The sequence below is a fragment of the Pelodiscus sinensis genome, chromosome 24 (assembly GCF_049634645.1).
Source record: "Pelodiscus sinensis isolate JC-2024 chromosome 24, ASM4963464v1, whole genome shotgun sequence".
In the NCBI taxonomy this organism is placed as follows: domain Eukaryota; kingdom Metazoa; phylum Chordata; order Testudines; family Trionychidae; genus Pelodiscus; species Pelodiscus sinensis.
This window is the reverse complement of record NC_134734.1, coordinates 22,377,763-22,405,064: the sequence shown is the minus strand read 5'-3', so window position 1 is coordinate 22,405,064 and position 27,302 is coordinate 22,377,763. Positions and strand designations below refer to the sequence as shown.

At 67.1% G+C, this 27,302-nt stretch overlaps 2 protein-coding genes across 5 annotated transcripts; both read right to left on the bottom strand.

The window, feature by feature from the left end:
* Window positions 1-1,070: 1,070 nt before the first annotated feature.
* Window positions 1,071-15,442, bottom strand: GBA1 (glucosylceramidase beta 1). Of its 4 annotated transcripts, none has more exons than XM_075907653.1 (12): window positions 14,975-15,442; window positions 9,876-9,964; window positions 9,107-9,182; window positions 8,654-8,845; window positions 8,414-8,560; window positions 8,099-8,232; window positions 7,104-7,276; window positions 6,069-6,306; window positions 4,344-4,568; window positions 4,089-4,252; window positions 2,987-3,112; window positions 1,071-2,325 (listed from the first exon to the last, which is right to left on the bottom strand). In XM_075907653.1, the coding sequence occupies exons 1-12, from the start codon at window positions 15,267-15,269 to the stop codon at window positions 2,220-2,222; spliced, it is 1,965 nt and encodes a 654-aa protein (XP_075763768.1). In that variant the 5' UTR covers window positions 15,270-15,442; the 3' UTR covers window positions 1,071-2,219. The 4 variants fall into 4 exon arrangements, with proteins under 4 accessions (XP_075763768.1, XP_075763771.1, XP_075763770.1 ...); XM_075907656.1 differs by lacking the exon at window positions 14,975-15,442 and adding an exon at window positions 14,619-14,719 and having other exon boundaries at window positions 9,107-9,189; XM_075907655.1 differs by lacking the exon at window positions 14,975-15,442 and adding an exon at window positions 14,321-14,374 and having other exon boundaries at window positions 9,107-9,189.
* Window positions 15,443-15,606: 164 nt separating this feature from the next.
* On the bottom strand, window positions 15,607-26,677 carry ENTREP3 (endosomal transmembrane epsin interactor 3). Its single transcript, XM_075907652.1, has 13 exons — window positions 26,522-26,677; window positions 24,848-25,539; window positions 24,070-24,126; window positions 23,845-23,955; window positions 23,493-23,624; window positions 22,824-22,931; window positions 22,366-22,526; window positions 21,934-22,033; window positions 20,121-20,205; window positions 19,346-19,924; window positions 18,932-19,000; window positions 18,389-18,651; window positions 15,607-16,822 (listed from the first exon to the last, which is right to left on the bottom strand). The coding sequence occupies exons 2-13, from the start codon at window positions 25,064-25,066 to the stop codon at window positions 16,649-16,651; spliced, it is 2,058 nt and encodes a 685-aa protein (XP_075763767.1). The 5' UTR covers window positions 25,067-25,539; window positions 26,522-26,677; the 3' UTR covers window positions 15,607-16,648.
* Window positions 26,678-27,302: the final 625 nt, after the last annotated feature.

Below are 27,302 nucleotides of genomic sequence, written 5' to 3'. Positions count from 1 at the left end.
GCGGTGTCCCCAAGCCCCACCCCCAGGAAAGGCCAAGCGACGGCGAAACACAAACACAATCCAGACCCAATTATTCGATTCGCTCGCCCTTGCGTTCCCCCTGCTGCTGCCGCCTGCAGCCCGCACATTCTGCAGGCCCGAGCCTTAGGGAACACGTCAGGGCTGCTCTCACCCTTCCTCCCCTCTGGGATTTAGGATGCCCCGCCTGGCACTAATGGCAAACCCCCTGCCCTCCCCGTACCATTTGCAGGTACCGAAACACACTCCCGTTTAACGCCACTTCAGCACCTGGCAACTTCCCGGTGTCCGTTACTATAAACTTAACCCGGGAACGAAGTGCGACACCCAAAGCCAACGTTGCTAGGGACACGGTAGGATGAGCAACCATTGCTAGGGATACTGCTAAGCAACCGTTGCTAGGGATACTGCTAGGATGAACAACAGTTGCTAGGGATACTAAGCAATCATTACTGCTATGGATACTGCTAGAACAAGCAACCATTGCTAGGGATACTGCTAGGATGAGCAACCGTTGCTAGGGTTACTGCTAGGATGAGCAACCGTTGCTAGGGTTACTGCTAAGCAACCGTTGCTAGGGATACTGCTAAGCAACCGCCGCTAGGGATACTTGCCTGTGCCTGGTTCCTATCACAGTCCTCCATCCATGTCCACCCGGAAGCTTGCCCTGATGAGCAGACGGGTGTGACGAGGAGCTCTTTGCTATTGGTTTTGTCCCCCTGCTGCCAGGCCCGGCCTGCGGCCCCATGGGCAAGTTGGCTTCGTTACCAGGGTCGTTTGGAAGATAGCATCTCTGCGGTGGGCCCTGTCAGTGCCATGACCAGCAGAGAGGGGGCCGGCCGGGGGGCTGCGGAAGAACATTCGTGGCCTGCCCCTGCTGAAGAAACTGGCAGTGACAAGAGCACGGACCATTCATCCGCTTGCCAAAAGCGCCCAACGGCAGCCAGCGCGCCAACTGGCAGGGACTCTGGCCCGGGCAGGTGGAGCCTCCTTCTTATCCCGCTAAGAGCATTGAGGGCACACGAACAGGCTGACACCAGGCGCTAAACTCATTAAAGGAACCGTGTGAAATTCATTTTTATTCCGAACCAGTAACCAATTTACATGGGAACTGTCAGAAATTCCGTTCCCCCCCCCCCGCTCCCCCCGGAGGCAGAACTGGGACGGGGGGGGGGGGGGGGAGGAAGGCACAAACCCGGGGTGCGATAGCTGCTTCCGAGCCAAACACCTCCGCCTCCGTGACGGGGATGGGCCAGCAGTTCCCACCTGGAGCGGGGAGGTACGGGCTCTCGCGGGAGCAGGGGAGTGAGTTGAGGTTGGCGTTGTCCTCTCGAAGCGGGGGGTCAAGCAGGAGCGATACACACGGAGAACGCTTTTTCGGAATCCTGTCAGCTCTTGGCCTCACGCGAAACCTTGCGGCAGTGAGTTCTGCAGATCATCTGACCAGGCTGCAGGATCTATTGCTTTGTATGCACTTTGAACATTTCTTTCCTTGTGATTTCACCCACCGGCCCCGCTCTGCTGCTCACAGAAAAGGGAAAGCAGCTCTCCCCAGGCCCTAGCGCCCTGCCGGCCACGGGGCAGGGGACGCAGGGAAAGGCCCTACAGCCTGGGGGAGGGGCTGTCAGAGCAGCACAGGCCCTGGGTGGCTGCGCCCCTTGCTGCCCAGCCACGAGAGCCTGGAGGGGGCGGACCAGCATCCAGCACGTCCCATTGGCGCCCGATCCGGACTCGGGGAAGCAGAGCCCAGCGGCTCGTCTCTAACACCCTGCTCCAGCTATCGCCCCCCGGCTGGAGCGGGAGCTCCCGGCGATCCCGTCTCTCGCAGCCCGCGGGGGTACGGCTCCTGGCAGCTGCGCAACGCCTGGATCTCCGCACCACGCCACCAGCCCGGCTCGGGGCCTCGCCTGCCACCCGGCCCCGGGCAGGGGTTTATGCAGGAGGCTGTTTCCCAGCATGCTCGGGGCCGATGCCTCCTTCTGTCTCCTTGGCTCAGCTGGGTCCAGTCAGAGCCAGGCTCAGCCCCGCCCCTGCCGGGGTGCCGGGCTTCGCAAGGGGCAGCTCAAAGCAGGTTTGGCCTCATGTCCAGCCCCCCCGGTCCAGTCAGAGCTGCCTGCAACGTGCCCCAGAGCGATTCTCTAGGGCAGCATGCCAGTCCCTCACGTCTCACGCCCCCCCCCACACCTTCCCCCCCGGCTGTCTCACTGCCGTCTCCACAGGTAGCTCTGGATGGAGTTGGCGGGACTCAGGTCGTCGATGAAGCCAACGTCCGGGTCTGAAATCTGGAAGGGCACGTCGGAGGAGGACCTGGGGGGAGGGGTGACAGCTCAGCACATGGGGGGGCCAGACGGTCTTCCCCCAGCTTCTGCCTGCCAACCACCCGCACGTCCCGCAGCGGCGAGATCCAACCTGCTGAGCGTCAGCTGCCCCCCCCAGGCTCAAGTCAACTCCCCCCCCAACCCCTGGCAGGGGGGCGGGTTCCCAACATCCACTCACACACATGCCCCTGGCCGGGGGGGGAGGGGGTGTTTCAATACCCCCCCCACATGCTTCTGGCAGGGGGCGTTCCTGGCCTGTTTGAAGGAGGAGGAGGGGAGAGGGGGACTTGGCAGTGCCTGAAGGGCTGGCATGGGTCCCGGGCTGGTCTGTCCAGCCCTCCCTGTGGCCAGGAGCTGCCCTGGCTGCCTGTTCCGGGGCTGGACGGGGGTTGCACCGCGCCCAGCTGAGGGGAGCAGAACCGCAGGGGCTGCAGCAGCAGGGCTCATCCCCCCGTTGCCAGCCTCTCTGGAACAGGGTCAGCCAAGGACCAGCAGAGCCCCTCCCCCCCGGACAGCTGCTAGGGCAGGGGCACCCACTTTAGCTGAGCGACGGTGCCCCCGCCCTGGGTCTGTCTCCTCCTCCCTGCCCCAGAGGCGGCCCCGAGCCCCTGCCCCACACCAGGCTCCCGCCCCCGGGCCCAGCCACTCACTGGTTCAGGATCACGAGCACGGCGGCGCCATCCGGACGCAGGAAGGCCGCGGACTCCAAGCTAGGCTGGCAGCTCTTCTTCGAGACGACCAGCCCGATGCGCTGGGAGCCCTCGGGGATGAATTTGCTGCACAGACAAGAGGAGAAGGTGAGCACAGGGGGGAGGAAAGAGCCAGGCCCCAGGCCCCGGGGATGAGGCTGCAGCCTGGGGTAGGAGGGAGCCAAGCGTGCCCCCCCCCGGGCCCTGCTGTGACGGCTCGACCCAAAATCCCCCCCAGGTGTGAGCACAAGCATAAGGAGGCGGCAGAATTCACCGAGTGTCCCCGGACCCTGCCGGCCTGGACGTGAACCGCCGGAGATCGGCCCCTCGTCTCCCCTCCGCACACAACGCCATGAAGCAGATCAGCCCAAACACACGGGGATTCTAGCACGGCCCGGGAACCGGCTCCGATCCCAGCGCGTGGAAGGACAGGAAACATGGCGCCGAAACCCTTACGGAAAAAACTGGTGCATCGAATGCCAGGCCTGATGAGCAGCCAAACAATGTGGAAAAACACCAGGCCGTACCAGCCACATCCTGCCTTTTTTGGAGGGGCGGGGGGGGAACTCATCTTCCCTGGACCTCGAGACCAAAGTACAGACAGGCTGAAAGCCCTCTCAAGGCCCTGCGGTTGTCACCTGTGCACCCTCCGCTCCGTGGCGCCCTCCACTCCCATCAGCTCCCCCCGCCTCCCATTCCTGGCGTGTTACTTTCTGCCTCGCTGGTTCCCGCCACCGCCCATCAGCTCTTCTGCCAGCCCTGAAATCGGAGCACGGGCCGGCCCAAGAAAAGACCCACCCTAGCGATGCCTCTGTCCAGAACGCAGGCCGGGGGCCGGGAGAAATCTGCCAGCATAATCGGACCGTGGCAGGTTCCCTAGAACAGCTCGTTTAACCACCAGGCTGAGAAACTGAGTGAACCCCAGGACACAGCCCGGCTCTCTCGGGATCCGTTTGCGGGGGACTCCTGAGAGCGAACTCGCCAGCACTCGGGGACGGAGCCGGCTGCTGTGACGAGGCAGCGGGGCCCCCGCAGCCCAGCCCTCGGGAACGCCCCCGCTCACCTGAAATGCCCCATGTGGTAGAACATGGGCTGCTTGTAGAAAAGATCCTTTTTCCTGTCCACGATCACCGGGCTGTCCACGAAGTTCTGCACCCAGTTGGGGCCCCCCTCCATGTCCAGGGCCAGGTTCCAGTCGATCCAGCCGGTGACGTAGTTGTTGAGGTTCTGCGAGGGGTGGAGGCAGAGTGGCTCAGCCGGGGGGGAGGTGCTGAGGCAGCCTGCGGGGAGTGTGTGTGTGTGGGGGGGGGGGCCTTACCGCCAGGATGCTGTGGCTGTACCGGTTACCCCGGTCCCAGCAGCCCAGGATCACGTCCCGCTCCCAGAAGAAGACGCCGGCGCAGGCCTCGGTGGACAGCAGGAAGTAGTCGGGGAACAGGGTGTGGGTCTTCCCCACGGTGCTCTCGATGGGGGCGATGAAATCCAGGTACCAGTGCAACCCGATGCCGTGGACGTAGCGAGCGGCGTTGGGGTCGCTCAGCACCTGGGAGGGAGCGGCAGTCACCCACGGGCCCGGCCCCGGCTGGCCTCCCGGCCCCGCACCCACCCAGACGGGCCCCGCCACTGCCCCACCCCGAGGGACTCTGCCCCCACCCCCGGCCGCCCTGCCAGCTGGGACACAAGCCACAGGGGCGCTGCCACTGGGCACACACCCAATGCAGGCGCTGGCAGGGCTGTCTCCTGGCGCGACCAGAGCTCCCCGGGAGGGGGGGAGGGGGTAAAGCCCTGCACTTCCCGGGGGGCCAGGAGAAAAGCCGGGGCAGGGGCCCCGTGAGACGAAGTGGGGGGCTGTCTACTCTAGAGGGCCTGGGCCCATTCTGTGGGGCGTTCACTGGTGTCTGTGTGGGCTGTGGGTGACCCCTACTGGCCGGTGTCTGTAAGCACTGCCCAGCGGGGGCGGGGGGGGGGGTCGCCCCTGAGGGCCCTCATGTCAGGAAGACCATGGCCCAGCTGGCTCTCGCCTGAGCAGGGAAGGGGGTTAAACACAGGAAGGGGGTGGCTTGGAGAAGGGGGGCAGCATGGAGGAAGCAGACTAACCAGTGTGGGGGGGGTCAGGGGCCTGTGACCCCTTCCCCCAAGGGAACGAGGGCCGTGGGCCTGTCCCCCTAGGCCTGCGCCGGCCCTACGCTGGGCTGCATCTCGGAGCAGCAATAACCCCCCTCGATTGTACTGGCGGGCGGAGCCCCATCGTGCTGAGGACGGGGGAGCAGGGTCGGGGGACCCCCCCCCACCTCCTGTCCAGCCCCATCCCAGGCCCTCGGCTCTCCCCACGGCCGGAGGCCGCCCCTCGACAGCCGAGAACAGGCAGCCACGGCCAAGCCCGGCACGGAGGCCCTGCCAAGGGGAGGAGCCCCGGGGCTCCAAGCACCATCACAGGCAGGCAGAGCTGCTGAGCGCCCGACGGGTGCTCTGGGGCGGGCACCTCTGCCCAGCCCACCTGTGCCACCAGCCCCCCCGGCCGCAGGCGCTGCTGGAGGGCTAGAGAGTCACAGGCCTGGAGCTCCCTGCTGGAGGAGGGATCAGGGCAGCTGCCTCCAACGGCCAGAGCCTGCCCCCAGCAGCCCCAGGGGCCATGGGAGCGTTGGCAAGGCTGGGGTCTCCCTGCACAACCCGCCAGGCCCGCCAGCCCCACAGACCCGGCCACGGGCCCCACCTCTCACGCCGCCAGCCCCACAGACCCGGCCACGGGCCCCACCTCTCGCACCGCCAGCCCCTCAGACCCGGCCACGGGCCCCACCTCTCGCACCGCCAGCCCCTCAGACCCGGCCACGGGCCCCACCTCTCGCACCGCCAGCCCCACAGACCCGGCCACGGGCCCCACCTCTCGCACCGCCAGCCCCGCAGACCCGGCCACGGGCCCCACCTCTTGCACCGCCAGCCCCACAGACCCGGCCACGGGCCCCACCTCTCGCGCCGCCAGCCCCACAGATCCGGCAAACGGACCCCTGGGGGGCAGGACCAAGCTTCTGGGGCACAGACTCACCACTTTGGCCCAGTGGGGGAGCAGCACTCGGTTGTCGTCCAGCATGATGAGGCGGACGGCGCGGTGCGAGCTGTTGGCCAGGGCGGGGCCCAGGTCCTGGGCGATAAAGTCCCGCTGGTGCTCGGCTGTGAAGCCCAGGCACTGGAAGGGGTAGCCGCTTATCATCCCCGCCGTGGGCTCGTTGCCGGCCGTCACCGCCCAGAACGTCAGGTTGTGCTTCGTGTATTCGTCCAGGAACCTGGGGCCGGGCGGGGGAAACGTCAGCAGCCCTGCCCCCAGCGCCCCTCCTGGGGGGCAGAGACCTGTCCCCGTCTCTGTCCCCCCCCGGCACGGCCTGTACGGATCTCACCCGCGAGCCGCCAGCTCCGGGAGCTGACACGGACGCCTCCGACGCCCTCCAGCGCCTTCCCCCGCACCCCCCAGGGCCGGCTGCGCCCACCGAGCCCCCCCAGCCTCCGGGGTCCTGCCCCGGCTACGCCCACCGAGCCCCCACATCCTACCAGCTCCTGTCCCGGCTGCGCCCACCGAGCCCCCCCATCCTACCAGCTCCTGCCCCGGCTGCGCCCACCGAGCCCCCCCAGCCTGCGGGGTCCTGCCCCGGCTACGCCCACCGAGCCCCCCCATCCTACCAGCTCCTGCCCCGGCTGCGCCCACCGAGCCCCCCCAGCCTCCGGGGTCCTGCCCCGGCTACGCCCACCGAGCCCCCCCATCCTACCAGCTCCTGCCCCGGCTGCGCCCACCGAGCCCCCCCATCCTACCAGCTCCTGCCCCGGCTGCGCCCACCGAGCCCCCCCATCCTACCAGCTCCTGCCCCGGCTGCGCCCAACGAGCCCCCCCATCCTACCAGCTCCTGCCCCGGCTGCGCCCACCGAGCCCCCACATCCTACCAGCTCCTGCCCCGGCTGCGCCCACCGAGCCCCCCCACCCTACCAGCTCCTGCCCCGGCTGCGCCCACCGAGCCCCCCCATCCTACCAGCTCCTGCCCCGGCTGCCCCCACCGAGCCCCCCCACCCTACCAGCCCCGCTGCCCTGTACCTGATGAAGTAGTTGGCCCAGGTCTTGTGATACTGGTCCCCCGGGCTGCCCTTCAGCGTGCCCTTCCCCTTCATGTCCCCGCTGGTTTTCATCCAGGCCGGGGAGGACCAGGGGCTGGCGATCAGCGACAGGGGCTTCTTGGACAAGGCGGCGGCTCGCTGGAGAATGGGGATCTGAGGGGACGGAGCAGCGGGAGCGTGGGAGGACGGTGCCAGACGCCGGCCCGGGGGGACGCAGCCGGGCGCTTGGGAAGGCTGCAGGGCAGCTCCTCTCCACAGGACTTTCCCCTCCCACCCCCAGGAGCCCCGGCCCCTCCGGGGAGGGGCTCAGTCAGGCTGGACTCTGCCTGGGAACCGACCTCCCCAGGGGAGAGCAGGCCTGGGCCCAGACAGGCTGGGGGGCGGGGAGCCCAGCGCCACGCAGGGTGGTCCGGGCAGCCACGGCAGCGTCTGACAGAGACACCAGGGGCTGAGGGGCACCCGCCACTGCGGGGGGGGGGGCCTAACCCACGAGGCCCCAGGAAATTCCCCTAACGAGATGGGGCCTGGGAGCTCGGCCAGAGGGCAGAAACCGGAGCAAACTGGGACAGGCTCTGTCTTGTGCCCCCGGCCGGACCCCCACACTACCCCCACGGCGGGGTCCCCTCCCCCAAGACCGTGCCCTCTCTCCCCTCCCCCACGGCCGGACCCCCGCACTGCCCCCATGGCGGGGTCCCCTCCCCCAAGACCGCGCCCTCTCTCCCCTCCCCCACGGCCGGTCCCCCTCCCCGCCCTCTCCTCTGCAGCCGTGGCCACCTCCTGTAGCTGTGCCCTGTCTTCCCTCCCCCATGGCCGGACCCCCTCTCCTCTCCCTTCCCCTCCATGGCTGAGTCCCCTCCCCTGCAGCTGGGCCTCCTCTCCCCTCCCCCCCAGCTGGGCACTCTCCCCCCCACACTCCCCATGGCCAGGGCTCCCTCCCCCCACAGCTGGGCCCCTGCCCCCACGGGTGTTGCTCACTTTCAGCTTGGTGTCCTCGTCCTTCAGGTGGAAGTTAAGGAGCTGGAAGTCGGAGGGGGTGTCGGCGTAGCTGTAGGGGTAGGTGGAGAAGTCGCAGCTGGCCATGGGGACCCGGACCATGTTGTACTCGATCCCTGGGGGACAGGAAGTGACCCGGGCCTGGGTGTTATGGGGGCCAAAGCAGCGCACGGAGATGGGGGGCCTGGGCAGTGGGACCCACAGCTCCAGAGAGCCCAGAGCCAGGGCCTGCCCCCCATCCTGCCCCAGCACGTCCTGCCAGCAGATCCTGTCCCTACATCCCTGACCCCCTCTCACCTTCCTCCGTGAAGTAGGACGCGAGCAGGTGGCGTTGGGTCTCTGGGGACAGGGACAGGATGTTCATGGCGGCAGAGTCCGTGACGGAGCCGCCGAAGCCCTTCACTTTCTGGTACCGCTGCGCCGTGTCCAGCTTCAGCACCAGCTCTGCGGGCAGAGAGCGGCACAGTCAGAGCCCCAGCCGGGCGCAGGGACAGCGGCCAGACCCCTCCCCCCCGGCGGCGCGTGCCCGGCGGGTACCTGGGGTGGAGGCGTCGCTCCGGAAGGTCCCCTCGCTGCGCTCCAGGCGCTTGCCCGCCTTGCTGCTCTCGTACTTGGCGAAGGAGCCCAGGGCGGGGAGCACCACGGGGTCCAGCGTGTCGCAGTAGGAGGCGCTGCACTCACACACCAGAGAGCTGTGGCCAAAGCTCCTGGCATTGCAGGGACGGGCGCCTGGCAGAGGGAGACGGGCTGGGCTGGGCTCCGGGTGTGGGAGAGGATTCCCACCTCCATGGCCTCCCGCCGAGACGCCGGAGCCACGTCCCTCCCAACGGGGGCGGCGGGATTCTCAGCCCAACCCGCTGGGTCCCTCAGCCCAGGACTCCTGCCCCGCCAGACCCCACAGCCCCCCGGGAGAGGGGCAGAGGCCGGGCTGCCCCATCTCAGCCCCGACAGGGTCCCCCCGGCCACACGCGACGCGGCACAAGCGCTCACCTGCCGCCCCGGGCGCCGTCTGCATGAAAAGGAGCCAGCCCACGACGCTGGCGCACCCGGCCCACATGGCGCCGGCGCCCGGCCTGAAAGCAGGTGCAGCTGTGAGCGTGGGGGCTGCCGGGCCACGGGCTCCCGCTTGCTCCCCCGCTGGGCTCTAGCCCCGGAGCAGCCGGGTAAGCCCAATGCCGCTCCGGGAGCCCTGGAGCCGCACCCGAGTGGGCAGCCGCCTGCCGGCACCGGAGGGGTGCCCGAGAGCAGAGCTGGTCTGGAAACTCCTGCTCCAGTCTCCCCTCACTCTCCTCCTGCCCACCCAAACCACAGGGCCACCAGCCACCGCTTCTCCCAGGCTCCGGCACCCAGCCAGGCTGCCTCCTCCCCAGCCAGCCTCTTTAAAGGGCACCTCGGCTCCTGCCTCCCACACCTGGGCCTCGCTTCCCAGGGCTTGTCCCGCCCCCATGCTCTTTCCCAGCCTCCTCCTGGCCACGCCCCCCGGCTCCCTCTGCCACCGGACATCGCCCATCACCCTGCACCGGCCCCGCCCCCAGCGCCTACGGCACCTCGGAGCCCCCAGCCCACGAGGGATGTAAAACCCCATTGACACTGTATCGTTTAACCCGCTCACCGCCACACCGCTCCGGTCCACCGGTTACCGAGGGAGCAGGCCGGTAACCCTAATACCAACTGGGTAACCTCCTACATCCCTGTTAACCAGCTTCATTCTCGCCCAGAGCAAGGGAGCTGGTCGATCCCCCTCCAGCCCACGACTGACCTGTGCCTGGGGGCCGGTCCAGCCAGAATCAGGCGGCCGTGGGGCGATCGGATGCCCAGGCAGGCGGTGTCGACACCAGAGGACTCGGTCTGCAGGGACACAGAGCCGACGACAATGGGTGGGAGAAGGGAGCTGGTCCCCTCTAGCTGGCCTGGCTCAGGAATGCCGGCTTTTTTGGAAATGACTCAGCTCCACCTGACCTCAATTACTCCAGCACTCTTAATGAGGGATTAGCAAAAACTCCTGTCACCTCAATTACATCCTCCACCGCCCGGCTGCTGACAGCGCTGCGTGTCAGCTCCTGTCCCGGCCACTTGGGTATCACTTTGCCAAATCGGAACTGCCCTGGACGGAGGCGTTAATCACTTACAGTGGTAAAACCCTGTTCTTCCTGGGACACCCCTGCCGCGTTCCAACCTGGAGCTGGCAGCACGGCAGGAGAAAGGAGTCACCGAGTTAGGAATGCACAAAGCACACCAGTCGTGGGCCAACATGCTGTCAACTACAGTGTACTTAGATTTCCAGGAAGCCTTTGACAAGGTTCCTCATTAAAGGCCCTTGTGTAAATTACGTTGTCATGGGATACGAGAGAAGATCCTTTCATGGACTGAGAACTGGTTAAAAGACAGGAAACAAAGGCATAAATAGTAAGTTTTCAGAATGGAAAGGGGTAACTAGTGGTGTTCCCCATGGGTCAGTCCTAGGACCAATCCTATTCAACATATTCATAAATGATCTGGAGAAAGGGGTAAACAGTGAGGTGGTAAAGTTTGCAGATGATACTAAACTGCTCAAGGTAGCTAAGACCAAAGCAGACTGTGAAGAACTTCAAAAAGATCTCCCCAAACTGAGTGACTGGGCAACAAAATGGCAAATGAAATGTAATGTGGATAAATGTAAAGTGATGCACATTGGAAAAAATAACCCTAATTAGACATACAATACAATGAGAGCTAATTAGCTACAACTAATTAGGAAAGAGATCTTGGAGTCATCGTGAATAGTTCTCTGAAGACGTCCACACAGTGTGCAGCAGCAGTCAAAAAAAGCAAACAGGATGTTAGGAATCATTGAAAAAGGGATAGAGAATAGGACAGAGAACATCTTACTGCCTCTATATAAATCCATGATACGGCCACATCTGGAATACTGCATACAGATGTGGTCTCCTCATCTCAAAAAAGATACACTGGCATTAGAAAAAGGTCAGAAAAGAGCAACTAAAATGACGAGGGGTTTGGAACGGGTCCCATCTAAAGAGAAATTAAAGAAACTAGAACTTTTCTGTTTAGAAAAGAGGAGACTATTGGGGGACAGGCTAGAGGTCAATAAAATCATGAGCGGGGTGGAGAAAGCAAATAAGGAAAAGTTATTTACTTGTTCCCATAATATAAGAACTAGGGGCCCACCAAATGAAATTAATGGGCAGCAAGTTTAAAACAAATAAAAGGAAGTTCTTCTTCAGACAGTCAACCTGTGGAACTCCTCGCCTGAGGAGGTTGTGAAGGCTAGGACTATAACAGGGTTTAAAATAAGCTAGATAGATTCATGGAGGTTAGGTCCATTAATGGCTATTAGCCAGGATGGGTAAGGAATGGTGTCCCTAGCCTCTGAGGGTGGAGATGGACGGCAGGAGAGAGATCGCTTGATCATTACCTGTTGGGTTCCCTCCCTCTGGGGCACCTGGCACTGGCCACTGTGGGCAGACAGGACACTGGGCTGGGTGGATCTTTGGTCTGACCCAGTCTGGCCGTTCTTATGTTCAACCAAACCAATGCCCGCGCTCTGGTCCTGCCGTAAGTGGGCCCCTTCGGGCCACATGGGGATGAAAAGTTACTCAAACCCTGTACAACTGGAAACAGCACATTCCCTTCTTGCCTGGAACCCCCCCCCCGCACCCAGAATGTGCACGGCCATTTATCCCGATGGCCTAAGCCTCCACGAGAGGATGGAGCCATGTAGTTCGCTCATCGTATTTTCTCTGCAGATTACAACAGCCACACTGGGTCAGACCAAAGGTCCATCCAGCCCAGCGTCCTGTCTGCCGACAGCGGCCAACACCAGGTGCCCAGGCAACCCATCAAGTGATCCCTAGCAGAGGGTGCTTGGCTCCTCAGCTCCTTGGGCAGGGGACGGTGCCACTTTAGTGCTGGCCTAAGACTGTGCGCATGACGCATAAGGACTTGCGTGTGAGTTCCCTGCACGTCTCCCGCGCCTGTCACTCATGGCCGGACAGGACTTGCTTCCTGTTAGCCCCACCAGTTAAGCTGCAGCCTCATCCGTTGTGCAAGATTCCTTTCCTCGTGCCATTCCCTTAGTCACTCAGTTGGGTCTGACGCCCGTGGCACTGTCTAGTGCGAGTGGGAGGTGCGAGCGTGAAAGGGCTCCCCTGTGCCCAGGGGGGCAAGAAGCAGGAACCTTCAACCAGGAACCACCCCCAGTGTCCTAAGCTGAATTGGCAGCGTTGATAGAGCCCAGAGACAGGCAGAGACCCCCGAGAGTGAGACACACCCGAGACGCGGCTGGGACGCCTGACAGGGCCACCAAAGAACAACTGCGGGAAACGCGGAGATGAACACCCCTGGGGGGGAGGATTACAGCGTGGCCCAGCCCCCCGCCGACTCCAAGGGGCGCTGACATCTATACAGCGGGGGGCTCTTGCCCTTGGGGTTCGCTCCTGCAAGCCAAGCCTCAGAGGAGCCTCAAATGGCCATCGAAAGACGCCGACTCCTCACTCAGTCAGTGACCCCAGCCATAACGGACAGGTACCTCTCAATCACGGGGGGGGGGGGGGGGGGCGGCGTGTTGCCTTTTCCCCTGAGAAAGGTCCCGCGTGCTTCTTACAAGCATCACAGAGCCTCCTAAGGCCACTGCCGGCTCCGGGTGCAGAACAGGGATTAGGCTAAGGGGATCTCGGCCTTCAATGTCCGTGACCCCCTTCTGACAACTGCACGGCCCCCCACGGGGGGTGGCCTGAGCCTCACCACCCACCAAGCCTTTGGGCTCCAGACATCGGGGCTTGGCCTTCGAGCCCCTGGAGAGCCCGTTCAAATGAGTCCCTGAGCCACAGTGGGAGAACCCCTGTGCAGCAGCAGTGTCCCACTCCTCGCTCCCCCACCCCTCACTGGCCACGTGAAAGCCCAGGACAGGGGCGATGTGTTCTGTGGTCCCTGAGCACCAGGAACAGCCAGGGGAGGGGGCCTGGCTCCACCAACATCCCCTGGGGGTGTCTGCTGGTCCCGTCTGCTACCCCGGGTGACGCCCAAGGCTGCCTCCGCCACTGGCTGTGCAGCGGGGCTCAAGAGGTTTCCTGCCCACCCCTTGCTCCACATGTTCCCAGAGCGGCCAGCACGTCCCTGCAGCACCTGGGGGCCAGTCTCCCCACGTGCTGCCCCATCCCGAGCACTGACTCCCCAGTGCCCATAGGCCAGTGGCAGCTCTGGGGCAGTGCCTGCGGGCAGCATCGCACAGACCCCCCGCCCAAATGCCCTGCCTAGGAGATGCTGCCAGTAGGATGTGTGGGCACTTTCAACGCCACACCCATCACCCCCTCCGAACCCCAACCCCTGCACCCAGCCCAGAGCCTGCACCCCCCACACTCACAACCCCTGCACCCAGCCCAGAGCCTGCACCCCCCCACTCACAACCCCTGCACCCAGCCCAGAGCCTGCACCCCCCACACTTACAACCCCTGCACCCAGCCCAGAGCCTGCACCCCCCACACGCACACCCCCTCCCAGAGCCCAGCCCCACACTCATGCACCCAACCCAGAGCCTGCACCCCCCACACACCCACACCCCCTCCCAGAGCCCGGCCCCACACTCATGCACCCAACCCAGAGCTTGCACCCCCCACACCCACACCCCCTCCCAGAGCCCAGCCCCACACTCATGCACCCAACCCAGAGCTTGCACCCCCCACACCCACACCCCCTCCCAGAGCCCAGCCCCACACTCATGCACCCAACCCAGAGCCTGCACCCCCCACACCCCCTCCCAGAGCCCGGCCCCACACTCATGCACCCAACCCAGAGCCTGCACCCCCCACACCCACACCCCCTCCCAGAGCCCGGCCCCACACTCATGCACCCAACCCAGAGCCTGCACCCCCCACACCCACACCCCCTCCCAGAGCCCGGCCCCACACTCATGCACCCAACCCAGAGCCTGCACCCCCCACACTCACAACCCCTGCACCCAGCCCAGAGCCTGCACCCCACACACCCACACCCCCTCCCAGAGCCCGGCCCCACACTCATGCACCCAACCCAGAGCCTGCACCCCCCACACCCACACCCCCTCCCAGAGCCCGGCCCCACACTCATGCACCCAACCCAGAGCCTGCACCCCCCACACCCACACCCCCTCCCAGAGCTCAGCCCCACAGCTGCTCCTGCACCCACACGCCTGCACACACACCCCCTCCCAGAGCCTGCCCCCCACACCTCCCTCCCGGAGCCGGACCTCCACCCCCCTGTACCCATCCCAGAGCCCCCCCCCACACCCAAACTCACTCCCAGAGCCCCCCCCCCCGCACTCCCTCCCGGAGCCTTAGGCGGGTGGGGGGAGGGGCTGCGGACTTGGACCCGCTCCGGGCTCCGCGGGGGGGCGCAGGGGAGGGGCCCGGGAAAACCCCGGCTCAGCCGCGGGCCAAGCTCTGCCGGGGGCGGGGGCGGGGGTGCTGGGGCTGGTCCCCCCCGCCCGCAGACCCAGGCGTCCGGCCCCGCCCCCCCCCCCACTCACCCGCGGGGCCCGGCAGCCTCCGGCAGCGGCGGCTCCGCCCGTGGCGTGGAGTGGACCGGCGGTCACATGACTGCGGTCACGTGACGCGGCCAGCTGCTCCCTGGGTCCCCCCCCCCCCCCCGCACTCAGCTGGGGACGAGCCGCCTCCCCCCGGCTCAGAGCTACCCGGCCGGGCCCAAGCGCCCCTCCCCCTGGCCTCAGGCCTGCGGCGGGGCCCCAGCCGGGGGGAGACCTGGAGGGGCCGGTGACGGGTCCTGGTAACCCCACTGGCTGCGGCCCCCCCACCGCGGATGCAAACCTGCCCCTGCAGCCCGGGAGCAGAGACCATCTCAGACCCCCCCCCCCCCAACTCTCACCTGCCTCAGCTCCCCTCGGCTGCCTCTTCCCCCGGGCCTGATCCCAGCAGCTTGGGCTGAGCCAGCCCCCCAGTGTCACCCCGCCGCCCTGCACGGGATTGGGGTGCGGGGGTGCGGGCGCATCCTCTTTCAGCCCGTGCTCACGGCTCCTGCCCACCCTGCAGTGGGGAAGCAGGGTCCAGGCCCAAGGAGACCCAGGCCAAAAGCTAGAGTGGGGCCGGGGCAAGGAACGACCTTTCTGCCCCCTCCCACACACCCTGCCAGCTCCCAGCAGGTAGGAGAGGCCTGGGACCATGTCAGGTCACCTAGTTCAGTCAGGAGTAATTACCAACCCCAGCCGCACCCAGCTCATCTAACCTGTTCCTAAAAACCCGCGGTGACCCCAATTCCAGCACCTGACAAACGGGTTTGTAAAAACCGCCTGTGCCCCACATTCCACAACCTCCCAGCCAGCCCTAGGTCACTTGTTCCCTTGTTTTACTCCACCCACTCCGGCCCTTCCGCAACCTCCAGCCTTCCACGCCGCCAGCACCCTGCTCCCAGGGAGCTCGGGCTGTCCCGCGCCAGGTTAGGAAGGGCCTGTAGGGCAGAGGCCGCTGGGCCAGGCAGGCCGACGGGACAGGAGGCAGCCCCACATGTACAACTTTATTTGGTTTCTTGTATAAGTGTCAGTGCAGCTCCAAGCACCTGCAGAGAAGACCCCTGCAGCTGGTCCCAGCATGCGTCCCGAGGTAAAAAAGTGCCTCCCCCATGCACCCCGCCCTCCCCCCACCATCCCAGAGGGGAGAGCCGCAGCACGGCATGCAGCATTCAAGCAAAGGCAGCGGCTGGCAAGGGGGGCAAGGGAGAGGCTGCCAGAGCCTGGCTGGGGATGGGGGGGGCGTGTTAAGTGCTCCTTGCAGCCCTCTGGCCAGGGCCACGCTCCCGCACGGCCGCTCCCAGAGCAGCACCATGGGAAGAGCCAGGCCCACGGCTCCGGCCAGAGCTGGGAAAACCAGGGAGGGTCAGGCTTTATGGGAAGAGGCGGCAGCCTGGCCTGCTTCCCCCCCACCCTTCGCTGCAGCCAGGTTTGCATAGCATGGGCAGGGGGGCAGGGCTGAGTTGGGCTCCAGCCCACAAGCTCCCTGCCCCAGCCAGCCCGTGAGCCAAGCTGGCCAGCCAGCGAACGTTCCCTGAGTGCAGGGCCCACGTGAGACCCGGGCAGGTCAGGGGAGGCACATTCAGCTTCCTGGTGCTGGGAGCCAGTCCGCCGCCGGCCCTCAGGCTGCAGCACAGGAGGCAGGAGCCGGCTCAGGCCCTGCCTGGTGGTTAATACAACGCCTGCGTGGACACACACATGGCCCCCTCAGCTTGCACCAGCCTGTGCAATAGGCAGAAAGGACTTGGCCCCAGGCCACGGCCCCAGGCCACGCCAGCCCTCTGCACAAGCACCGGGCCGCACGCCGCCTCAGTCTAAAGCAGGCAGTGTCCATGTTCAACAGGCCGTGGCCAACAGCAGTCCCTCCTCCTCCCCAGAGTCCCGTGCAGCCGTCCGCGTGTGGCCTCAGCGTGTGCTCTCTCCCACTGCCGCCTGGCCGCGAGCAGCAGCTGCTGGGGAGGAGCCGGGCCCCGCCCCGCGCGAAAGGCCTGCCCCGCCGGCTGCAAGTTCCCTGGGGGGCTCCGGCGGGGCAGCTCTCAGAGGATGCTCTCCTTGCAGACCCCGCTGAGGCTGTGCGGGCGGCGGCGCTCCAGCCGGCGGGCAGAGAGCAGGCGGCGCAGCGAGGAGGTGGAGCTCAGGTCCCCGCAGCTCTGCAAGTGAATCCCTTCAGGCAGCCCCGGCTCCACTGCCCACCACGGGCTCCGCGGCACCTGGCAACAAGGGCAGGGGTGAGGCCAGCAGGGCCCGGCCTGCGCCAGGGCCCCTCCAGCCTGGAACTGCAGCAGGACTGGCCCTTCCCAGAGCTGCAGCCCAACAGGCCCCAGGAAAGGCCGGAGCCTGGTTTCTCCCCGGCTGCTGCACCTCTGGCTGGGAGCTGGCAGGCGGGCCCAGGCCACAAGAACGCATCTGAGAGAAGCCCCCCCCCCCCCGCTCTCCCCCCCCCCCCCGGCAGGACAGCCCCAGCCAGTGCTGGGATGTGAAGGGGCTGCCTGTGTCTGCAGCTCTGGAGAGCCCAGCAGGCCGCCCTCCTGCCGCCAGGGGCTGGGCAGAGCCACGAGAGCCCACAGAGCAAGGCTGGCTGCGGGCAAGGAGTCAGCTGGCTCTGGGGATGACTAGACTTGCCAGATTTCAGAAAAAATACCGAACAAAAACACCAAAAAAACTCACATGCCAGGAAAAAGTTTGTTGAGGAAAAAAAAAAAAGTGTATCCCTTTAAAAACTACGTGGTGAGGCTTTTTGGCCCTAACAAGCTGCCGGCAGCCGCCCGCCACCCTGCCTCTCTGCGCAGGGCTCGACAGCTCCCCGGTGAGCACTAGGGTTGTCAGGCTGCCTCCGTATCGAGCTGGACAGCCGGAGAGTTTCACCTCCTGGCCGGGAAAAACAATCAGAAAGTCCCGGACATTTTAGGTGCCTGGTATTTTCTGAATTTCTTTTACCGGACAGGAGGCGAAAAGAACCGACTGTCCAGTTCAATACCGGACACCTGGCAACCCTCGCGGTGACTCCGCGCGAGCGGCCTGCAACCCAGCTGGCGCACAACTCCCGGGAGGGGTTCCCAGCGCACTGGCCTCAGGGAGCCGGCCGGGGAATCAGAGCTCTCGGAGAGAGCCGGGGCTCAGGCCTGGCACGGAGCTGGGGCCTAGCATCCTGCCGGGGCCGGTGCATGGCCACGACCCTGAGCTAAGAGCATGGCCAAGCGGGAGCTGAGGAACGGCCGCGCCAGGGGCCTGGGGCCGCTGACGGACTGGCGCTGGGCCGACAAGCCGCGCTGGCAGAGCCCCTGGGAGGCAGCCCCTCACCCCCCAACCTGGGAGCAGGGATGGGTCACGGGCCCCTTTTTACAAGTGGGAGCAAGTCGATGGACCAGGGGCTGCGGAGCCACATCTGGGCCCTACACATCTCCCTGATGAGGGCTGTTCCCCCCCCCCCCCCCACAAGGAGCTCAGGCAGGAGCTGATGGGGAAAGAGGGAGTCCCACAGCACCTCCGGCCCAGCCCCACAAGGAGCAAGGGACCCCCGGGATGGGACGGCAGCTGAGTGCGCTGGAGAACGCGCAGAAGGGTCACGCTCCTCTCGTGAGCTCGCTGCCGGGCCCCCAGCCGGGCCGGGATAAGCCAGGCAAATAGCCCCGGTACCATCGCCCAGCAAGAAGGGACCTGGGAAGGGCAGGCGCCAGGCAGGCTGAGCTAGACGCAAGTGGGCCTGGGAATGCCTGGAGGGGACAACCCAGGCCTGGGCGCAGGGGGATGGGCGGCATGGCCAACGGGGCCCTCACCTGCTTGTGGCCCTGAGAGCTGTGCCCAGCCATCTCCGCTCCGGGCGCCAGGCCGCGCTTGGATCTCTGCAGGAACCTGGCCACCAGCCCCCGGGTGCCCCGACAAGCCTTCAGGTCCCCCAGGGACCGCGTCGCCGCCTTCGACAGCCGCTGCGTCACCTTCTTGGGCGCCAGCAGTTTGGGCTTCCTGGCGGAGCTGGCCCGCAGCAGCGGGGGCGAGTCGCAGGGCAGGAGCTGGAGCAGGCAGGCGTCAGAGCACAACCCTGCAAGGAGACACAGGGAACGTGGTGGGGAGGGGGGAAGCGCAGGCCCGGCAGGGCACCGGGGCTGGGGTCAGGGCGGTCATGCGCCCCGTGCTGGGGGGGATCTTCTGACAGCTAGCCTCTCCCGGCTGGGGGCACTCCAGGAACCGGAGCTGCTGGCTCCTGGCCAGTGTGCTCCAGGATGCTGCCAGGCATGCCCAGTAAAGGGGTCACTCCGCCCCCCAGGCCGCGGGTCGGACACTGGCCCCAAGCCTGCCCCCCCAGCAGCCTCTGCCCTGACCTGTGTCTGCAGAGGAATTGGAGGCATCGTCCTCCAACACTTTGGTGTAGAGCAGATCGCGCAAGTCAGCTGGAAGGAGGAAGCAAGCGGGAAATCCTCAGGCTCTGCTCTCCTCCCCCACGTCCCGCCACGCGGCCAGGCAGTAAGCCACTGGCACCCGCTCCCCTGCCCTCGCACGGGCACTGCGCACGAGTGTGCCATCGCACGCCCCAGCCCCTGCACGGGCCGCGTGCACAAGTCCTCCAGCACGAGCTGCAGATAGGCCCCTGCGGCAACCCCACCGCCAGGGAACCGCACCCACAGCCTGCTGACCGGCAACACCCTTGGTGGGGGGCATGGCCCATCCCCCGCCTGAGAGACCAGCCCTCCCCCCCCCGCGCACACCAGCCCTGCCCCCCGCCTGTTCCCACCTACCGGGATCGCTGGCAAGAGCAACACCGGGGTCGCTGTGCGAGCGCACGAGCGGGCGGGGGCTCAGGCCCTGGGCCGGGCACAGCAGGCAGGACGTCTCGCTGTTGCGGCGCTGCCGGCGGGCCGCGCACAGGGACCCGGGGGAGCGGCTGCCCCGGTGCCCCGGCCCCGAGCTCCTGCCCCTGAGCCGCACCTCAGGGAAGCAGGGCCCGGCGCAGCGCGCCAGCCCTTCCAGCCGATTGCAGCTGTGGGTCCCGGCCCCGCCCGCCTCCCGGAGCCCCTCGTAGCTGGTGCCCGGGGTGGAGCAGGAGTAGGAGCGCTCGCCCCGCCCGCGGGGCCGGGGCAGCTCCTCGAAGGGGCCCCGCAGGCCCAGCGGGGGGCTGTGGGGGTGGTGGCCGCACTGCACGCAGTCCACGCTCAGGCAGTAGTCCGCCCGGCTGCGCTGGATGGAGCGGAAGAGCACGTAGTCCACCGAGCGCATGGAGCCCTGCAGCTCCAGCAGGCAGGAGTCCTCCGAGGGGCTGCTGTCGCCGGGGATGTCGATGATCTCGGACATGACCAGGGAGCCGCTGTCCATGGACACTGCAAGGCACAGGGGGCAGGATGCACAGGGCCGCCGGGAGGGACTGGAGCCCGCCCCGCCCCGCTGTCGTCCGGCTCACAGGCACGGGACTCCCAGCGCCCCTCTGCCGAGCACAGGCCACTAGCCTCCCACCCGGCCACAGGCTGCCCCCGACCCCCAGGCCCTGCCTCCGGCTGCTGCCCAGGGACCCGTTACCTTCCCCGCTGAGCACGATGGAGGGGACGCGGTCACAGGTGCAGCCGTGCGACGGATCCGTGAGCTGCGAATCAAACAGCGTGGCCTGCAGGGAGGGCACAAACACGTCGCTGGCAGCAATGCACACGAGGCTGTTCGCTGCACTAGGCGTGTCCCTCCGCACGGCGCCCGCGCCCTGCCCCCGCAGCGCCCCCTGCTGGGAAAGGCCAGGGCTGGAGTGGCTGGGAGCTCTCCCCCAGCCAGCGCCCCCTGCTGGGAAAGGCCAGGGCTGGAGTGGCTGGGAGCTCTCCCCCAGCCAGCGCCCCCTGCTGGGAAAGGCCAGGGCTGGAGTGGCTGGGAGCTCCCTCCAGGCAGCGCCCCCTGCTGGGAAAGGCCAGGGCTGGAGTGGCTAGCTCTCCCCCAGCCAGCACCCCCCATAGCACCCCCTGCTGGGAGAGGCCAGGGCTGGAGTGGCTGGGAGCTCTCCCCCAGCCAGCGCCCCCTGTTGGGAAAGGCCAGGGCTGGAGTGGCTGGGAGCTCTCCCCCAGCCAGCTCCCCCCATAGCACCCCCTGCTGGGAGAGGCCAGGGCTGGAGTAGCTGGGAGCTCTCCCCCAGCCAGCTCCCCCCATAGCACCCCCTGCTGGAAGAGGCCAGGGCTGGAGTAGCTGGGAGCTCTCCCCCAGCCAGCTCCCCCCATAGCACCCCCTGCTGGGAGAGGCCAGGGCTGGAGTAGCTGGGAGCTCTCCCCCAGCCAGCGCCCCCTGCTGGGAGCGGCCAGGGCTGGAGTGGCTGGGAGCTCTCCCCCAGCCAGCGCCCCCTGCTGGGAGCGGCCAGGGCTGGAGTAGCTGGGAGCTCCCCCCAGACAGCTCCCCCCATAGCACCCCCTGCTGAGAGAGGCCAGGGCTGGAGTGGCTGGGAGCTCTCCCCCAGCCAGCTCCCCCCATAGCACCCCCTGCTGGGAGCGGCCAGGGCTGGAGTAGCTGGGAGCTCTCCCCCAGGCAGCACCCCACAGCGCCCCCGCTGGGAGCGGCCAGGGCTGGAGTAGCTGGGAGCTCTCTCCAGCCAGCTCCCCCCATAGCACCCCCTGCTGGGAGCGGCCAGGGCTGGAGTAGCTGGGAGCTCTCCCCCAGGCAGCACCCCACAGCGCCCCCGCTGGGAGCGGCCAGGGCTGGAGTAGCTGGGAGCTCTCTCCAGCCAGCTCCCCCCATAGCACCCCCTGCTGGGAGCGGCCAGGGCTGGAGTAGCTGGGAGCTCCCCCCAGGCAGCACCCCCCATAGCACCCCCTGCTGGGAGAGGCCAGGGCTGGAGTAGCTGGGAGCTCTCCCCCAGCCAGCGCCCCCCATAGCACCCCCTGCTGGGAGAGGCCAGGGCTGGAGTAGCTGGGAGCTCTCCCCCAGCCAGCGCCCCCCATAGCACCCCCTGCTGGGAGAGGCCAGGGCTGGAGTAGCTGGGAGCTCTCTCCAGCCAGCGCCCCCTGCTGGAAGAGGCCAGGGCCCACGGGGGCAGCCATGGTAAGCCATTGCAATAGGTGCTGCAGCCGGCTGGCCCCAGGAAGTTGGAGGCAGGGTGGGTGAGGGAAGCTGGTGCCCCCATCACGCTCACTCCGGTCAGCACCAGGCTGAGGAGAGCGCCGCTCACGCCCTGGGCCTCAGTGGCTGGCTCACTGCGACTGTCCCTAGAGCCCGTTCCGGCTCCTCCATCTCCTCGCCCAGCCCAGGCGTCTCCCTCACCCTCCCCTTTGCCGATGGAGGGGGCTGGGCAGGTGCCAGCCCCACCTCCCCGAGCAACCTGCAGTTCTGGGCCTGGCCAGGCCAAGCGCCCCGGGCTCCTTACCTGGCTGGCGGCCCGGAGTCCCATGACAGTCTCGTAGGAGGGGGGGAAGTCGGTGGGGTAGAGAGGCACCGGGCTGTCCATGGAGCCATTGTAGGTGATGCTGCGGGGCCACATGGCAAAGGGGCGTCGGCCACAACGGGGCGCCCAACTCCCGCACAAGCAGCAAAGGGGGGGTCCGGCTTGAACTCTACCCGAGGCTGCGACTGCACCCCCCAGCCCTGCCCTGGCCTCCCCCTTCCTATCTCACCTTGGGTCGCTCACTCCCCACAGCCTCACGCGCCTCTGTCTCCCCCCCCCCCCCGGCTCCCTCTCACTGCCTCCCCCAAGTGTCCACGGACCCCATGGGTCCCTCCGCCCACAGCTCCGCGAGGGGCTTCCCTTCCGTGGCTCAGGGCCCCCCCGGCGCTGCACTCCCCTCTGGGGCAGGGGTACCTCTGGGCGTCGGTCTCCGAGCTGCAGGTGTACTCCGGCGGATAGTACGGGGGAGGCGGAACCGGGGGCACAAACTCCTCGAAGTCCATCATGTTCTGCAGGAAGGGGTCTGGGGGCGACGTGCACTCCAGGGTCACCGAACTGGAGCGCTGCGGGGCCAGCTGCAGGGAGAGGGGCGTGAGGGGGAACCTGCCAGCGCCCAGGATAGGCGCCTTGGGGGGCACGCAGCACCCCTGCTGTTGGCTCCGCTCGCCCAGAAAGGTGTCAGGGGAGCAGCACCCCCGCTCCCAGGCCCTGCACACTGCAAGAGCGTGTCCCCCTGCGGGCAGGCAAAATCTGGGGGCCAGCAGGAGGAGGGGATGCCCCCTCCAGGTTCTGCCCAGCATCCCAAGGGAGTGCCCTTGCCCCTCCTACGCCCAGCCCCTGGGAGAGGAGCCGTGGTCCAGGCGAGGGCTCACCACGTGGATAATGTCCAGGGAGAAGATCTGGATGCAGCACATGACGGCCGAGAACGTGCAGACCACGGTGGAGAAGATGGTCAGGCCGCAGACGCTGAACAGAAGGTCCTGGGGGAGGGAGAGGGAGTGAGCCCAAGATGCTGTGAGTGTGGGCAGGCTCTGGGCGGGGGTGTGACGTAGTGGGGGTAACTTGCTAAGGCTGTGACGACCTCTGATGTCTGGTCATTATGCAAAGGGGGCTCCAAACCTGACCAGCCACCCCCCATGGGGAGAAACAAAGGAAGGTGGATGCCGCCCCTGGCTGGGGGGCAGGGCTGGAGGAGAGTTAGTTAGTTTTCTGTCTGGGAGCATGGAGGAAGCAGCCTCAGCAACAGGCTGGGGGGTTTAGAAGCCGGACCCCCCACCCCATATCAAGGGGGGGCTGAGGCATCCTAGGCCTGTCCTGTAACCTGGTGACATCTGTGCTGTGCTGTATCCTGGAGAGGCAATAAACTCCCTCTGTTCTACCGGCTGGGGGAGTCTGTTCGTGCCCTTTCGGGGGTGCAGGAGGCAGGGGACCCCAACGGGCCATCACAGGGGGGCAGGAGACCCCCAGACACCAAGCTGCCCGGCCCATGCCAAGCAGAGGGAGGACCCCCAGAGCGCCCCGCGGCACAGCCACCCGCTCACCTTCAGAGCCAGGCGGACGCTCCGGCAGTCGGGGTTGGGGAACATGGTCAGCGTCTCGCCCTGCCTGCTGCAGGAGGGGCCCAAGGACGGGTGCTCGGCGCGGGCCTGGCAGCAGATGCAAGCGTCCTTCTCCTGGATGGAGAGGAGAGACCCCGGTGAGGGATTTCCACACCCCCAGGCCCGGACACCTGCCGCTCCCCCACCGGCCCCACCAGCAGCAGGCAGGCAGGCTGGGCTGTGCGGGGAGAGCCAGCCAGCGGGTCCCTTCTGCAAGCACCAGCCTAATGGGGCTGGGATACCGGCCCTGCCCCATCTAACCCAGCGGCAGGGTCCCCGAAAGGGCCGGCCTTACCCGAGTGCAGGCCTCCAAGGACTTGACCAGCTGGGCGTTCTGGCAGGAGAGGATGGAGCCGGCCAGGCTCAGCATGACGCCCAGCACGGACAGCAGCGTGAAGGTGGTGACCTGCAGCCAGGGCAGAGAGGCTGTGAGCTGGGCGGGAGAGCGAGGAGCCGGGGCCAGGGGCTGGGTGAGGGGCAGGGCCAGGGCGGGCGCCCGCAGCCCGACAGAGACACCTACCACCAGGGTGAAGGGCCGTTTCCAGGAGACGATGCCGATGAGCCCGGACAGCGCCAGCTGGGGACAGAAGGGCAGCCATTACTGAGGGAAGGGCAGGAGAGGAGGGAGGCCCGAGACCTGCCCGCAGGCCGCCCTCCCGCCTCCGCGCCCCCAAAGGCGGCTCCGAGGGAGGAGGTGCTGGGTCAGCCTCTGGAGCGGGGCCCACGCTGGACAGCAGGGCCAAGGCAGCTGAACGCCTCTTTGCCGCCAGCCTGAGGAAAGCGCTGATTCAGGGCTCTCTGGAGAGCCGGGGCCTCCAGGCGGCCGAGCCGGCCAGCAGGGCCACGGCCAGGCAGCTTCCAGCAAGGGGCCAGGCCCTTGGGGCAGGAGAGGTTCAAAGTGAGCTGGGGGAGGGGGGTGTCAAGCGTCTGGGACACGGAGCAGGGATCCAGGAGTTGCTCCGGGCCTCTTCCAGCTCCCCTAGGCCTGCAGCCCCGTGGGTCGTGGGGGGGCAATAGGGCCCGGGTGGGGGGAGGGGCTGGAGCTGATGGCCCGGGACAGTCATGGGCTGGTCTGGAGGGAATTCAGCAACAAGTCAGCTCAGGAGGATTTGCCAAATTCACAGCCTGGCGGCACCTGTCCTGGCGCCCTGGACCGGGGGAGCAGAGAGGTGGGGGAGGGGAACACCGTGCTTTGGAAGCCCTGCCCGCCAGCACACGGCAGCAGCCCCGCATCTCCCCCCAGCAGCTGGCCCCCGCCCGACTCCCCAGAAAGGCCAGCAGCAGCCCTGGAGACTCACCAGGAAGCCGGCCCAGGAGGGGCAGGAGTGCCGGACCTTGGCGGAGGGCGTGATGGTTGCGGCCACCAGGCTGAAGGTGGTGACGAGGATGCCCAGGAGGACCTGAATGAAGCCCAGCACCAGCAGGATCTGCAGCCAGGCCCTTTGCACGCGGAGCTGGGTGAGGCTGCGGGAGGAGCGGCCAGTCAGGGAACGGCTGGAGTCGCTGGGAGATGGCATGACTCGGTTCCAGGTCGGTGATAGATGGAGGCCTGGCCCCCGGAGGGGTGAGGAGGAGCCTGGTGCAGACCCCAGAACCGACGCTAAAGGGAGCAACCGTCAGGACCTGGGGCTGGCCAGTCTGCCCAGAGCCGCAGCCGGCACCGGCACCGCTTGGTTTTCTGGCAGGTATCGGTGCAGTTTTGTGCCCTGCTGCTCTCAGCTGGCCACGTGCTGCTTCCTCCACCCCAGGAGTGGGGGTTCTGGGTCAGGGCTCTGCTCTGTGACTCCCGGGTTCGCTTTGGCAAGGCCGGTCTAGATCCAACGCCTCTCGCTGCCCGGGTATCTCGGCATCCTGCCCTGAGGAGAACATCCGGCCCGGCGCTCCTCAGCGGATGCGGGACCGCGTCCCAGAGGCTGGCCGTCCCGCTGCCGTCTCCAGGGGCGGCTCCAGGGACTGCACGGAGCGGAGGCTGGAGGCGCCAGGGTTACAGCTGCAGGGGAAGGTTTTGCTCCATGAAGACACAGAGATTGGGGGGGAGCTGTCTCCTCCCGGCCAGGCCCCGGCTCCAGAAGGCAACGCCACAAAAGGGCAGCAGCCAGGCCCGAAGGGTCTCGTCCACCGTCCCAGCCGGGTTTGGGAGCATCCTCCAACCCAGCTGCCTGGGGCGCACGGGGCTGCCGGTCGCCTCTCCCAGCACAGGGCTCTCAGGCAGTAAATATACCCAGCTCCAGAGGCTGCCCAAGAAGGTCTCAGCAGGCAACTTCTGCTATCTGCAGCAGGCTGTAGGGCAGCTCTCGCCCCAGCTCAGAGCTCCAGGCGGCCAGCCCTGCTCCACGCCCGCAGGCTTGGGGCGAAGCGGGATCACGGGGCTCCCACGCTGGGATGGGGAGGCACCCCCTGAGCCCTGCAGCAGCCCCACAGGAGAGGCAGGAATCCTGCCAGGTAGGGCCCAGCAGGGACTCAATTAAGGGGTCTCCTTAAAAGCCAGGGGGAGGAGGGCGAGGCCTGCGCCCAGCAGCTGCCGGCCACAGGTCGCCCCTCTCCGGGGGGTTGCAGGTCACGTCCCCGGCAGGCGGCGAGCAAAGGAATGAGCGGCCAAGAGCCCACGCAGAGTCCGGAGCGGAGCGGGGAGGGGCGGGCAGGAGCCGGGGCAGTTCGGGGGGAGGGGGCTGCGCGTGGCTGGGGCAGTGCGGAGGGGGGGAGGACTGCGCGTGGCTGGGGCGGGCAGGGCAGGAGCGGGGAGGGGGGCTGCGCGTGGCTGGGGCGGGGCGGGCAGGAGACGGGGGGGGCTGCGCGTGGCTGGGGCGGGGCGGGCAGGGGCCGGGAGGGGGGGGGGCTGCGCGTGGCTGGGGCGGGGCGGGCCGGGCAGGAGACGGGGGGGGGGGCTGCGCGTGGCTGGGGCGGGGCGGGCCGGGCAGGAGACGGGGGGGGGGGCTGCGCGTGGCTGGGGCAGTGCGGAGGGGGGGCTCTACCCCAGCTGTGGCCGGTGCGGGACGCCGGGGAAGAGGGGGCGGCGCTGCCCGCGGGAGGCTCCGGGGCGGCTCCGACGCTGCCTGGCGCTGTCCCGCGGATGCATCGCTCCGGGATGCTCTGCCCGGGGCGGCTGCAGCTGCTGGGGGGGGAGGGGCGGGGTGCCCCGCCGCGCTGCACCTTGGGACTTGTAGTCTGGGCGAGGGAGGGAGGGAGGGCGCGCCAGCTGTGCGCCACGTGACCCGGCTGGACCCAGCCCCCGCCAGCGTCAGACTGGCCCAGCTGGACCCGGCCCCTGCACCCTCTCCCCTCCCCTGTGAGCGCTCAGCCCCCGCTCTCCCCCTCACTGCCCCCCACCCCGCCTGGGCACGGGACAGATGCTGGGGGGGGGTATTTCACGCTGAGGGGGGCCGGATGCCTGAGAACATCTGCTGCTTCTGCCATTAAACCCTTCCTCCTCCACTTGCAGCCATGACCCCAGCAGCTCCCCTGTGGCGCCCCAGCCTAATGGAAACAGCCAGCACTCAGAGCTAGCCCCAGCAGCAGCACAACAGGCAGGGAGGCTGTTCAATGCCCCCCCACCCCCACAGACTCTCAAGGGTAGCAGGCAGGGCAGCCTGTAGCCCCGCCTACCCCCCTTTCCTCCCCCCCCCCCCCAAGAGAGAGGCAGACGGAGCAAGGCTGCCAAGAAAGGGCAAACTGGATCCCATTTCCCCCTACCCTCCCATGGTGGGTCTGGGATAGGACACCCCCAGCACCCCTCATAGCCACTTAGCCCCTGCC